The sequence below is a fragment of the Trichechus manatus genome, unplaced genomic scaffold (assembly GCF_000243295.1).
Source record: "Trichechus manatus latirostris isolate Lorelei unplaced genomic scaffold, TriManLat1.0 scaffold00021, whole genome shotgun sequence".
Lineage (NCBI taxonomy): Eukaryota > Metazoa > Chordata > Mammalia > Sirenia > Trichechidae > Trichechus > Trichechus manatus.
In genome coordinates, this window is record NW_004443957.1 from 11517434 (window position 1) to 11529269 (window position 11836).

General features: G+C 41.0%; 1 protein-coding gene across 1 annotated transcript; it reads right to left on the reverse strand.

Moving 5' to 3' along the window:
- Positions 1 to 2336: 2336 nt before the first annotated feature.
- On the reverse strand, positions 2337 to 10341 carry MRPS14 (mitochondrial ribosomal protein S14). Its single transcript, XM_004372840.2, has 3 exons — positions 10293 to 10341; positions 5551 to 5709; positions 2337 to 2756 (listed from the first exon to the last, which is right to left on the reverse strand). Exons 1-3 carry the CDS (start codon positions 10335 to 10337, stop codon positions 2574 to 2576), a joined length of 387 nt encoding a protein of 128 aa, XP_004372897.1. The 5' UTR covers positions 10338 to 10341; the 3' UTR covers positions 2337 to 2573.
- Positions 10342 to 11836: the final 1495 nt, after the last annotated feature.

Genomic DNA, 11836 nt, shown 5'->3' on the forward strand with positions numbered 1-11836 from the left:
CAGGGCAAATGACCTGGTTCCTCCAACAAATGAATGGCATAAAGAAAAAAGTGGGATAAGAGGTTTATGAGCCAAAAGTGATTTAAGAAAGCAAATGAAATATAGGGATCATGCTTAGACCCTGATTCAAACCAAAAGATGGGGGATGGGGGTGGGAGTGTCCTACAAATGATACGCCAGACATCAGCAAAGTTATGGTTCTTGTTCCCAACAGTTAAGTGCTCGCCTGCTAACTGAAAGGTGGCAGTTCAGACCTACCCAGTGAATCTGCAGGAGACAGACCTGAAGATTTGCTCCTGTAAAGATTACAGCCTAGGAAACCCTATGGGGCAGTTCTACTCTGTCGCATGTGTCACTATGAGTCAATAATTGGCACCTAACAACAAGAAGTTACTAGCTATTAACTAGAACATTCTAGTTGGTAAGTTGTTATATAACTTTATGAAGTATGAATCCAAGGTGTATCACCATATAAAATATACAAGGTATATATTCCCTTGTATAACTTCACCTTGCACTTGAGTTTCAGACTCTGCCATCCAGCTGAATATGAGACTTCTCCAACAGGATGACTCAGGCATCTCGAACATTGCACGACTGAAACTTGAACTATCTTTCTGCTGTTTCCCCTAAACCCATTCTCTTCCCCATGTTTTCTATCTCGGAGATGCTATCTCGTCACCCTTACCAGGAACTCAGAGAGCCATCTTTACCTCTCAGATATAATCAGGCACTAAGTCTTGCCCAATTTTCTTTCCTAAATAATACTTTTTAAATCTGTCCTCTTTTCTATGCTAACACCATGACTTCAAGCCCTCCTCTTCGTGATCATGCAGACATCTTCTGTTTTGCCTGTAGCCTTTTCCTCTCATAGCCACTTACCACACAGCTGTCAGTTATCTGGAAACTGATGATGTCATTCCTCTGCTTAAAACCCTCCAATAGCTGGTATTTAAATCAAGTCTTAACTCCTTTCCATGGTATGTGAGATCATCCATGATATGGCTCTTCTTGCCTTGTGCTTTATATTTCTGACTGTAGTTTCACCACTTGGACCACCTGTTTGATGCCCTGTCTGTGCCTTTGCTTCTACTGTTCCCTCTGCTGAGAATCTCCTCACCCCTTGTTTCCTGATTTAAGTTCAGGTATCATTTCCAGGAATCCTTTCCCAATGCTGTTAGGTGCGGCAATTCTACTCCTCGTATACTTTTATCACTGGGCTGACCATCCTGTCCCTCTGCTTGATGGTAGGGACAGAGTGGGCAGGCAGGCAGGCAATCAGTGTTGAGCTAGCACGAGACAACCTTTTGCTGCTACTCTTACACTCACTGCTATTACGGATGATACAAACATGAATACAGGGAATATATACTATTCCAACAAAACCTCTTCTCTTTGGATAGATTTTTCAGAAGCTTGAAGTGTTATAACATTTTGTTCTAAGGGCCCTTGAAGATGGAAGAAGAAAACACTCAGAGGTTCTTCTACCTTTTATTCAGCCATCACACGGAGAAGATGAGCATTAGTTACATGATGCAGGACATCAGCTTTATCTTCCAATCTACGGTTTCTCTGCCAAAAAAAAAACCCTAATAGTACGGTGAGCTTTGCAGGTAGGGGAGACAACCTAGGATTAAAAATCACCGCAGATGACTATATACATGTCAGTTAGTTGGATTAACTATAAACCGTTTCTGAAATTATGCCCTTAAAAAATACGGGCTGAAAGAGTAAACTGGAAGGAAAAGGAAAGCATACAGAGCATATTTTCACAGAAAATATTTTTATTATGCTACTCTTTGCATTGGGCAAATCTGCTGCAAGAGACCTCTTTAAAGTGTTAAAAAAGCAAAGATGTCACTTTGAGGACTAAGGTGTGCCTGACTCAAGGCAAGCCATGGCGTTTCAATTGCCTCATATGCATGCAAAAGCTGGACAATGAATAAGACGAAGAACTGACGCCTTTCAGTTGTGTTGGCAAAGAATGTTGAATATACCATGGGCTGCCAAAAGAACAATAAACCTGTTTTTGAAGAAGTACAGCTAGAATGCTCCTTAGAAGCGATGGTGAGACTTCGTCTCACATACTTTGGACATGTTATCAGGAGGGACCAGTCCCTGGAGAAGGATATCATGCTTGGTAAAGTGGAGGGTCAGCAAAAAAAAAAGGAAGACCCTCAACGAGATGGACTGACACAGCGGCTGCAACAATGGGCTCAAGCACAGCAGCAGACACGGGGATGGCACAGCACCAGGCAGCGTTGTGTTCTGTTGTACACAGCGTCACTGTGAGTTGGAATTGACCCGACGGCACCTGACAACAACTCTGCACCACGTATGGCAACATTATGTTTAATCTATTAAGTCCAAGAGAAAAGCTAATTCACTGACAGCCACATTTCACTGACAGAATGAAACATCCAAATTTCTTCATTTAAATTTTGAAAGTAATTTATAGACAGCATCAGGACTCCTATACTGGACCCCTAAAAAAACTAGGTTTTTGCCTATTAGAAGAGTCTCTTCTTGCTGGAACTAGCTTCCCTGCAAACTCAGTAGGTTCTGGAGCTGATTCACCATATTGCTCGCTGGACCCCAGAAAGTTGCCCATGGTCAGCTAAGTGGCGGAAGACGATACGACTAAGCCTCCAGCGTCGCTTTACACCACGTGGACGGGACGTCATAACACAGCGATTTCTGATTCTAACAGGACAGCTATCCCTCGGAAGGGCAGCGATTTCTTCATCAGCAACTTCCTAAGGGAAATCACAATATTATTACACAGATCATATGCATTTATTTATTCCAGATACTTAGTTTAATGCTCAGATGAAGAAGAGAAAGAGGGCTAGATATCTAGGACTGTGTGCCTAGCACGTGGCTTAAACTGGCTTCGCCCAAGAACCCTGGACACAGTAGTGAACTTTAATCTCTTGAGTGGAAACAAACAGACCCAAAAGCTGCCGGAAATGTACACCATGCTGTCAAAATAACTTTTTAAAAATTTAATGGAAATTTGAGATACATGATAATCCACAAATCGTAAGTGTAGTAAGTTTTCACAACCAAATACACCTGTGTAGCCAGTACTAGGTTAAGAAACAACATTATCAGCACCCCAAGCCCTCTCTGTGCCCCTTTCAGTTATTAACCCCTGAGTAACAGCTAACCTGACTACTAACACCAGAAATGAGTTTTTTCTGCTTTGAATTTTATATAAATGTAACTACACAGTATGTATTCTTTTTATTCATTTCTGCTTGGCTTCTTTCATTCAACACTATGCTTGGGAGATTCATCTATATTGTTGCACGTGGTATAATTTGTTTTTTCTCATTGGTAATAATTTTATTTGTATGAACGTACCATAATTCATTTACCCATTCCACAGCTGAGGGACATATGGATAGCTTCTAGTTTTGAACTATTATAATAGTGTTGCTACATACACTCTTGTTTAAGTCATTGTTATGGATTGAACTGTGTCCCCAGAATAGGTATGTTGAAGTCCTAACCCCTGGGACTTAGAACATGATCGTGTTTGGAAATAGGGTGTCTGAAGATGTTATCAGTGAAGTTAATGTGAGGTCATACCAGAGTAGGGTGAGTTCTAGTACAATCATAGGAGCATGCTTATGAAAAGAGGAGCAGAAACACAGAGACAGACAGATGAAGAACACCATGTGACTCTGCAGCTGCAAGCCAAAGAATGGCTGGAGCTATGAGAAGTGGGGAGAGAGGCATGGAAGAGATTTTCCCTCAAAGCCACAGAAGGAAACAACACAGCCAACACTCTGATCTTGGACTCCCAGCCTCCAAAACTGTGAGACAATACATTTCTGATCTTATAAGCCACCCAGTTTGTCGTATTTTGTTATAGCAGCCCTAGGAGACTAGTACAGTCATTTAGAAAATATATAAATGCATTTCTCTTGTGGTCCAATATGATTTCTGAATCATGAAAGTCTGAAACCACCAGGCTAAAGATCAAAGAGGAGAGAATGAGGCTTGAAGTGAGACTGGAGAAGGAGGCAAAGGTAGGGTCATAGAGCTTTGAAACCCATGGTACTGAATGCTGAAGTAGAGGGGTGTGACCAGATGAGATTACATTTTTAAAACATCATTTACAATACAGAGAATGAATGGGAGGGGCAAAAGTGGCTGAGGGGAGAATAGCCAGGATTAGTATAGTAGCTTGGGCAAGAAATGCCAGTGGCTTGGGTTAGCATTTTGTCAGTAGAGATTTATTCTAATGAATGTGCTTGTAAGTATGTGTGTGTGTTATAGGCACATTAATCTGACAAGTGTTCTTACAAGTATGATTGACACTGTGCTAGACTGTGGTAGAAGCAAAATAATTACACTTAAAAGTATACAAAGTAAATGAGAAAATGCATATGAAAGCCACTAAATTAATGTACACTGTTAAGCATTAAGAATAGTTCCTGATCTCCAAAAGCTTATAAATGTGTTGTCATTATGAAATACTTAGAGAATTACATATAACAGCATCATTAAGCCAAGGAGTGACTTAGATGATGAGTGCTTTAGAAGGAAATGGAGAATTGAGTAGGCTGAAAGACTAAAGTTTCATGGATACAGAACTTGAAGAATGGCTATCTGTTTGTCTGTCTGTCTATCCATCCAACTCCTTGTTCCCAAAAAGATTTAAGAGTTTACAAAATGAGGAACTTGAGACAAAGGGAAACTGAGAGTGGAAAAGGCAAAAGCCCAGGATACAAAAGTGCATGCTGTGGAAGCCTGTGGGTTTGTTGGAACTGGGACATAAATTTGGCTTGTAAGCTATTTGGCAAGCAACATTCACAGAGTCTCAGCACAGCTCCTGCTAGGGATCTACATAATAATGTCCTCAGCAACATCTGTAGCTGAGTTTCTCAGGGGCCACTTCTCATTACTCCCTAAACACAGACAGTTAGTTTATGCCATTACATTAAAGCCCTAACAGAGTGGTCCAGGGTACTCAGTTTTCTGCTCATCTGGCTTAACTCAGACAAGACTGTCACCAGATAGGTGCAGGACCTTATGCTCAGGAAGCCAAGATGGGGCAGGGTTGGCACCCTTTTATTTGAGGAGCATGACAAGAAAGTAAGCCTAAACAGAAGCCCACCTCAGCACACAGAGGTGGACTAAGGGAGTTCAGAAAAGCAGGACTGGAATGGTCGTAGATGAGGAACAGTTTAAGCCACGTGCTAGGCACACAGTCCTAGATATCGGCAAAGTCTGCCATCCCAAATGTTGGGATGAAGTTGGGTAGAGACCCTAGGGCCAAATAACTGCCAATTTCTACACAGTCACTGTGCACAAGTACTTTCTAAGGATCGCCTAATGAAATAGTTGAAAGGCTAGTTAGTGTAAATAGCTCTTTCTGATCTGAACTTCACCAAAATCAGGTTCAAGGGATTGGTTTGTGTTGACTTGGAGCATTGCTCTTATTCCCCAAAAAGTATAGTGATACTAAGTCACAACAAACAGTATCAAAAGTGTCCTGACTTAATGATTTTGTGGTAGTTAGGGACACAATTAACTAACCCGAAGGTCTTTTGGCAAAATGGTGTTCTTCCTGAGGGAATTGATCCGTAGCCTTTCATCTGCATATTCATAGGCCATTTTTCGTCTCTTCACATCACGCAACATTTTCCAGTCTACGTAGTAACCTCGAACTTGGCCTGAAGCTGATAAAGGAACCATCTAAAGGACAGAGACAAGAAACAAGTGAAGGCTAGTTGGACCCAGGCTCTGCCATTGTCTCCCAATCCTGTAATCCTCTTTCAGTCATGATGACCTAGTATTTTTAATGTTGTTTTGGATCACTTTAATAACAATTTAAAATAATAGACTTCTTAATTCAGAACAAATAACTGTAATGGATGTACATTAAGCCAAAATGGTAACAATTAATATAGTGCCAATACAGTATGTGTTAGAAGGTAAAAAATTTTCATAGTTTTTTCAGTATCATTACCTTTGACTTAGGCTAATAGTCATATGATTCAAAATAAATAAGTATAAAAAGACATACAGTGAAAAGTCTCCCTCCCTCCTCACCTTTCACATACCCAGTGACTACCACCTACTCCCAAAGGTAACCACTGTTATTCATTTCTTATGTATCCTTCCAGAGATTTTTGTCTATACAGATACATGTATACACCCCTCCTTTTTTCTTCCTTTCACCTACCAGTGTATCTCAGAGATCTTCACATATCTCTGTGTAAAAAGCTTCCTCATTTTTTAAGGCTGCACAGTTTTCCACTGTATGGATGCATCCTAATTCATTTAACCTGAGACTTACTGGTGGGCAGCTAAGCCATATCTCATAGTTTAACATTACAAACAAGGCTGTAATGAATAACCTCATATATACATCATTTCATATGTGTTCCTATACATCTGCAGGATAAAGTATTGGAAGATGAATTGCTGGGTCAAAGGTACTTTGAAATTATCATTGACCTAATATTTCTTAGCACTAGTTGTCCAGTAATAAGATAATAGGTCCTCTGTTATCACACATTTCATCTACATGAGGATAGTTTACAGTTCTGACGGTTCAGGCATAGGGAGTATAGACACTAGAAACTTAATTCTCTCTGAAACTAGAGTAAACATTACATGTTAATTAAATTGCAATGACACAAAATAACGGTGGCTTCCCATAACAGCTGTTTAAAGAATATATGTACAGCAGAAAATAAAACTGAAAATGAGAGCACTGAAAGCCAATGTTTTTAAATCTACCAAGAAAAGATTTACTGAGTGCCTTCTATGTTCTTACTACTAAACGGAAGTCTCATGGGGAACTAGAACAATTTTATAATCATCTTTTGGAAATAAGACAAGGGAGAATTTAAATACAGATTTGGCACATCACTGAGTTGAAGACAAATTGCAAGCCGAGGGGAGTGGTCACTGTAGGGAAAGCCCTATATGGCTGAAAATAAGTGCCATAAAAAGGAGGGCTTAAGCAAAGCTTTGAAGGATTGACAGAATTTTGATACAGCTGGGGAGCAGAGCAGGGGAGAGAAGGTGAAGTTTGTTCAAAACAAATGTGGCAATGAGCAAGATATATTCATAAGACCATGAGGAATCATTCTGGCTAAAAGAAACAATTCATGTTGAGGGGCAATGCAATGTTTACTTTTGCCTATAAAATTGAAAGTTAAGGAAACTTAACAAAATTGAACATTTTTACTTGAATTCTTTTTTCAAACTGTTCCCAATCAACTTCCTCTCTACTGTCTCCTAAAAGGGTTCTGTTTACTTTTTAAATATAATCTTTGATTCTTTTTTGCACAACTTTTTTCTGACTATAAAAGTAATACTTTTAAAATATTTGCTAGCTTATTATATCTTCTGTGAATGTTGTATGTCCTTTGCCCATTTTTCTATTGTAGTGTCAACGTTTTCTTATCAGTTTATAGCAGTGCTTTAGATATTAATATTGTATTCTGTTCTGCTCTGCACACATCCTATCTTGCCCCCATCTCCCACACCTCTTCACCTCCCGGAATTCTTTCACAGGGCCCTCATGGTCTACCATCATCAAAAGCCCCTATATCCTTGTCATGGTTTGAATTATGTCCCCCCAAAAATGTGTGTATCAATTTGGCTAGGCCATGATTCCTGGTACTAAGTGATTTTCCTGTATGTTGTAAACCTGCCTCTATGATGTTAATGAGGGAGGATGGGTGGCAGTTGTGTTAGTAAGGCAGGACCTGATCTATAAGACTGGATTGTGTCCTGAGGCTCTCTCTTGAGATATAAAAGACAGAAGTGAGCAGTGAGACAGGGGGACCTCATACCATCGAGAAAGCAGTGCCGGGAGCAGAGCGTGTCCTTTGGACCAGGGTCCCTGCGCAGAGAAGCTCCTAGTCCAGGGGAACGCTGAACAGAAGGCCAACAGAGAGGAAAAAGCCTTCCCCTGGAGCTGACACCCTGAATTTGGACTTGTAGCCTACTTTGACTGTGAGGAAATAAACTTCTCTTCATTAAAACCATCCACTTATGGTATTTCTGTTATAGCAGCACTAGATAACTAAGACAATCATCAACTCCTCTTAATACCTCCTTCACCTTTTTGCTCTAGCTGAATCTTGAATTCTCCCCTACTCCCACAGCTTCTTCTGTTATTCTTTTTCCTCCCATGACTGGGCCTGGAGGTGGGGTAGGCGTCTTCCTTGCTCTTCACTGCAGCTTCCAGACCATTCTCCTTCCTACTTCCTGAAAGTCCCAGCTTTGACTCTGATGCCACTGGGCTCTACCTCCCACTCCCCCTCATTGTTGAAATCAACTACCACAGCCGCTGCCATTCCTTCATTTCTCAAGGATTTTAGATCCTAGCTCACACCCTCCAATAGTCTTCCTGTGTTAATTCTTGATGATTTCAATATACATGAAATTATACCCTGATCTATTCCTTGAAGTCCTCTCCAAGGATTTTTGTCCTCTACTCTTCTTTAGCTATTCAATTCCAGATCTCTTATTACCAATACTTCTTACCTTTCTAGGTTGTTCCTTCTAAAATCTCCATAACAACAGTACCTTCATCTCGTTGGGACATTCAGTCCATTGATCCTACTATCTTTCCACTGTCTCTCACCTTCTGACCTCCTGTCTCCCTCTCTTACCCAGCCTGAATTCCATGGTTCATCAGTACAAACCTTCTCTTGTGTACACCCTTAACTCTTTGGTCTCTCTCTCACTTCAATGTACTTGCTCCCATTCTCCCAACTATTTTACACTGTCTCTGTTTTCCTTAAACTCCTAACACTGGCTTCCATATCCCCACACGCAGCTGATGACCTCACTTCATTAATTTTGAAATTAGAGTAATCAGAAGAGAACTTCCACAAACTCTCATTACCACATTTACCCACTTATGTGGATCTGTAGCCACATGCTCTACATTCATTCCCTCCTGTTACTACAGATCTGCTGTATCCAATACAGTAGTCTCTGACCATATGTAGCTAGTGTGCCCTTGAAATGTAACTAGGGCAACTGAGAAATGGAATTTTAAATTTTACTTAATTTAAATTTAAAAACTGAAGCAGTGTAAAATATTTTCCTGTTAAGTATAACTTTATTGTTTTGGTAGGATGACATTTTCCATTTTAACAGTGGAAAATTTAGCATCCAAACTGATGTGCCGTAGGTATAAAATATAAACTGGATGTTGATGGTGTTATTAACAAGCAAAAAAAAAAAAATGAAATATCTCATTGATGATTTTCATACTGATTACATGTTGAAATAATATTTTGAATATATTGGGTTAAATAAACTATTAAAATTAATTTCATGTTTCTTTTCACTTTTTAATGACACTACTAGAAAATTTCTAATTACATATGTGGCTCGCATTGTGTTTCTATTAGTGTTGCTATTGATGCTAAAGTGATGCTATAATCCATGCTCCTAATACCCAATTTCATGCACAAGACCCTACCACCTCTTGCCTACACAGGGTACAGCTCCAGCAATTCTTCCCTCTCCTGCAGCACCAATTTTTCCCATTCTAGGATCATACTCTTTAATATACAAAAATGCTGTTATTCTGCCATACTTAAAAACAAACAAAAAACACTTCTTAACCCACTTCCCCCTCCAGCTACTGACCTATTTTTCTGCTCTCTTAGCAAAACTCCTTCAAAGAATTGTCTATACACGTAATCTCCAATTTCACTCCCCTTCTCTCTTGAACCTATTCTGACAATGTTTTTGCCCCCACTACGCCACCAATATTGCTATGGTCCAGGTCCCCAACAACCTCCACACTGTAAAACCCAAAAGCCAATTCTCAGCCTTCCTTTTAATTGACCAGTCAGATTTGAGCAGTAAGTTGATCACTCCTTGCTCCTTCAAATTATCTTCATTTGCTTCCAGGCCACCACACTCATCAGTTTTCCTCCTCCCTTGCTGACAGCTCCTTTTCAGTCTGCTTTGTTCGGTTTCATCTCCCAGACCTCGTAAGGTTGGAGTCTCTCGGGCCTCCACTTTGGACCCTTTTCTTTCTCTACCTACACTCACTCCTTTATATATGGGGGCCAATCGTGCAGCTTTCAATGCCAGTCGGTTACACGCTTACAAATACCAAATTTGTATGTGCAACACGGACCTCCCCAGAAACAAGCCAGAGGGGGTAAAGTGGGCGGAGGGAGGACCCCTAGGACGGGGCCACATGGAATTAATGGAAATAATGCCATGGGGAATCTGCGAGTCGTGAAATTCAAGGGTGGGAGGTAGGGGTGGGATAAAGGCACGGGCCTGACCTGCCGGACGGTGCGTAACAGCGAGCCCAGGATGGAGGCCGCCATCTTGTCCGCTGTAAGCGTCAAATCGCTGCAACTTTATTGACATTGCCGAAAACAGACGGACATGAGGGGCGGGGCCTGGGCGTCAGTGGGGGCGGGACGGGGCTGAGGACTGGGTGTTTTCTAAAGGCTTCCGGCTCCACATTCCGACTTTCGGCTACAGGAAGTGGGGGTTAGTTGTGGGACTTGAGTTATCGCGGTATTTAACGGAATTTGGACACGTTAAAAATCTGAGACCAACTTTGATAATGAGAGACAATCTGGAGGTCTCTCGTATTCTTTTTCTTACGTTCGTATCGGCAAACTACCTACGTCCCTACCCGTCTCCCTCCCTTCTGCCCATACCAATTCATCATCACCAACTTCTCTTCCCCTACATTCCTCTCCGTCCCTCTCAAACTGCTCTTCCTGCTGTATCTATATCCTCCACCTAGTTTAAAGCACAGCTTGCCAGAAACCAAGGAACTATTACCAACTCCTCCTTCTCTGTCATGTCTCCGGAAGATCTTGCAAATCTCTCCCTGTAAGGTCCTTAAAATTATTTCCATTTTATAAAAAAGGAAATTGAGGCTCACAGAGGTTCAGAAGCAATACCATACAGGTAATAAATTGCTGAACTGGGTTTTGAATCCAGGTCCGGCTGATTGAAAAGTGGGCCATTTCACTTCAGACTCGCATCAGCTTTTGCTTTGGGTGCCACGTTAGTTTCCGAAATGTCTCTACAGTTTGGATTTCCTTCAACATCCTCTTCTACTCAGCTGCCGATGGTCTTTAAAAAATCTAACCACTTCATCCTTTTCCTGCTTAAAACCCTACAGTGACGCTCCATTACCAACTGGAGGAAAAAAAACATCACTTTCGATATTAGATTGACAAGTCCCCTCATGGCCTGCGCTGAGCTGAACTTTGTAGTTTCATCCCTGCCTACCTGTCCGTTAAGTTTTTGTCATTTGGAACTGCACGTTTCCCTCAACTTGCTATGCTGGTTCTCACTTCCATACCTCTGCACGTGCTACTTCCACACTCGGCCCCCGCCCCGTTTTCCTTCCTCCAGCGTTAAGGCCCAGCTCAGATTTCAGGTGAGTTACTCTCTTCTCTGTACTCTCATAGCCCCTGCACTTAGCTTACTCTAGACTTTGCGAGCTTTGTGAGACTCATTAACCTTTGTGTCTGCAGCACCTCGTATAGCACACAGCACGTTTCGGACACTCAATGAGATATTTGTGGAATGCATTAATGAATGAATGCATCAAATGAAGTTAAATAGGGGAAGAGATGAAAGACGGCAATGCCATGATCCTGGATTGTAGTTATAAAATGCGTCAACTCTTCCTAAATTAATGTATAGGTTTTGTGCAGTTTCAGTCAATACCTCCAATGAGAGCTTTCTTAACAAAATAATTCTAAAGTATAAATGAGAGAATAAGTGGTATGGAACAAGGTAGAAAGCTATGAAATTTTTGAGAGGAAAAATAGTAGAGTCTTGATCTACCAGATATTAC

What these genes read in the sequence shown, in the direction of transcription:
- MRPS14 (XM_004372840.2), bottom strand. Translation starts at nt 10,337, where the DNA reads ATGGCGGCCTCCATCCTGGGCTCGCTGTTACGCACCGTCCGGCAG. An exon ending in TGTTACGCACCGTCCGGCAG is followed by an intron (nt 5,710 to 10,292) that starts GTCAGGCCCGTG and finishes TCTGTCCTTTAG; the next exon opens with ATGGTTCCTTTATCAGCTTC. An exon ending in TTTTGCCAAAAGACCTTCGG is followed by an intron (nt 2,757 to 5,550) that starts GTTAGTTAATTG and finishes GATTTCCCTTAG; the next exon opens with GAAGTTGCTGATGAAGAAAT.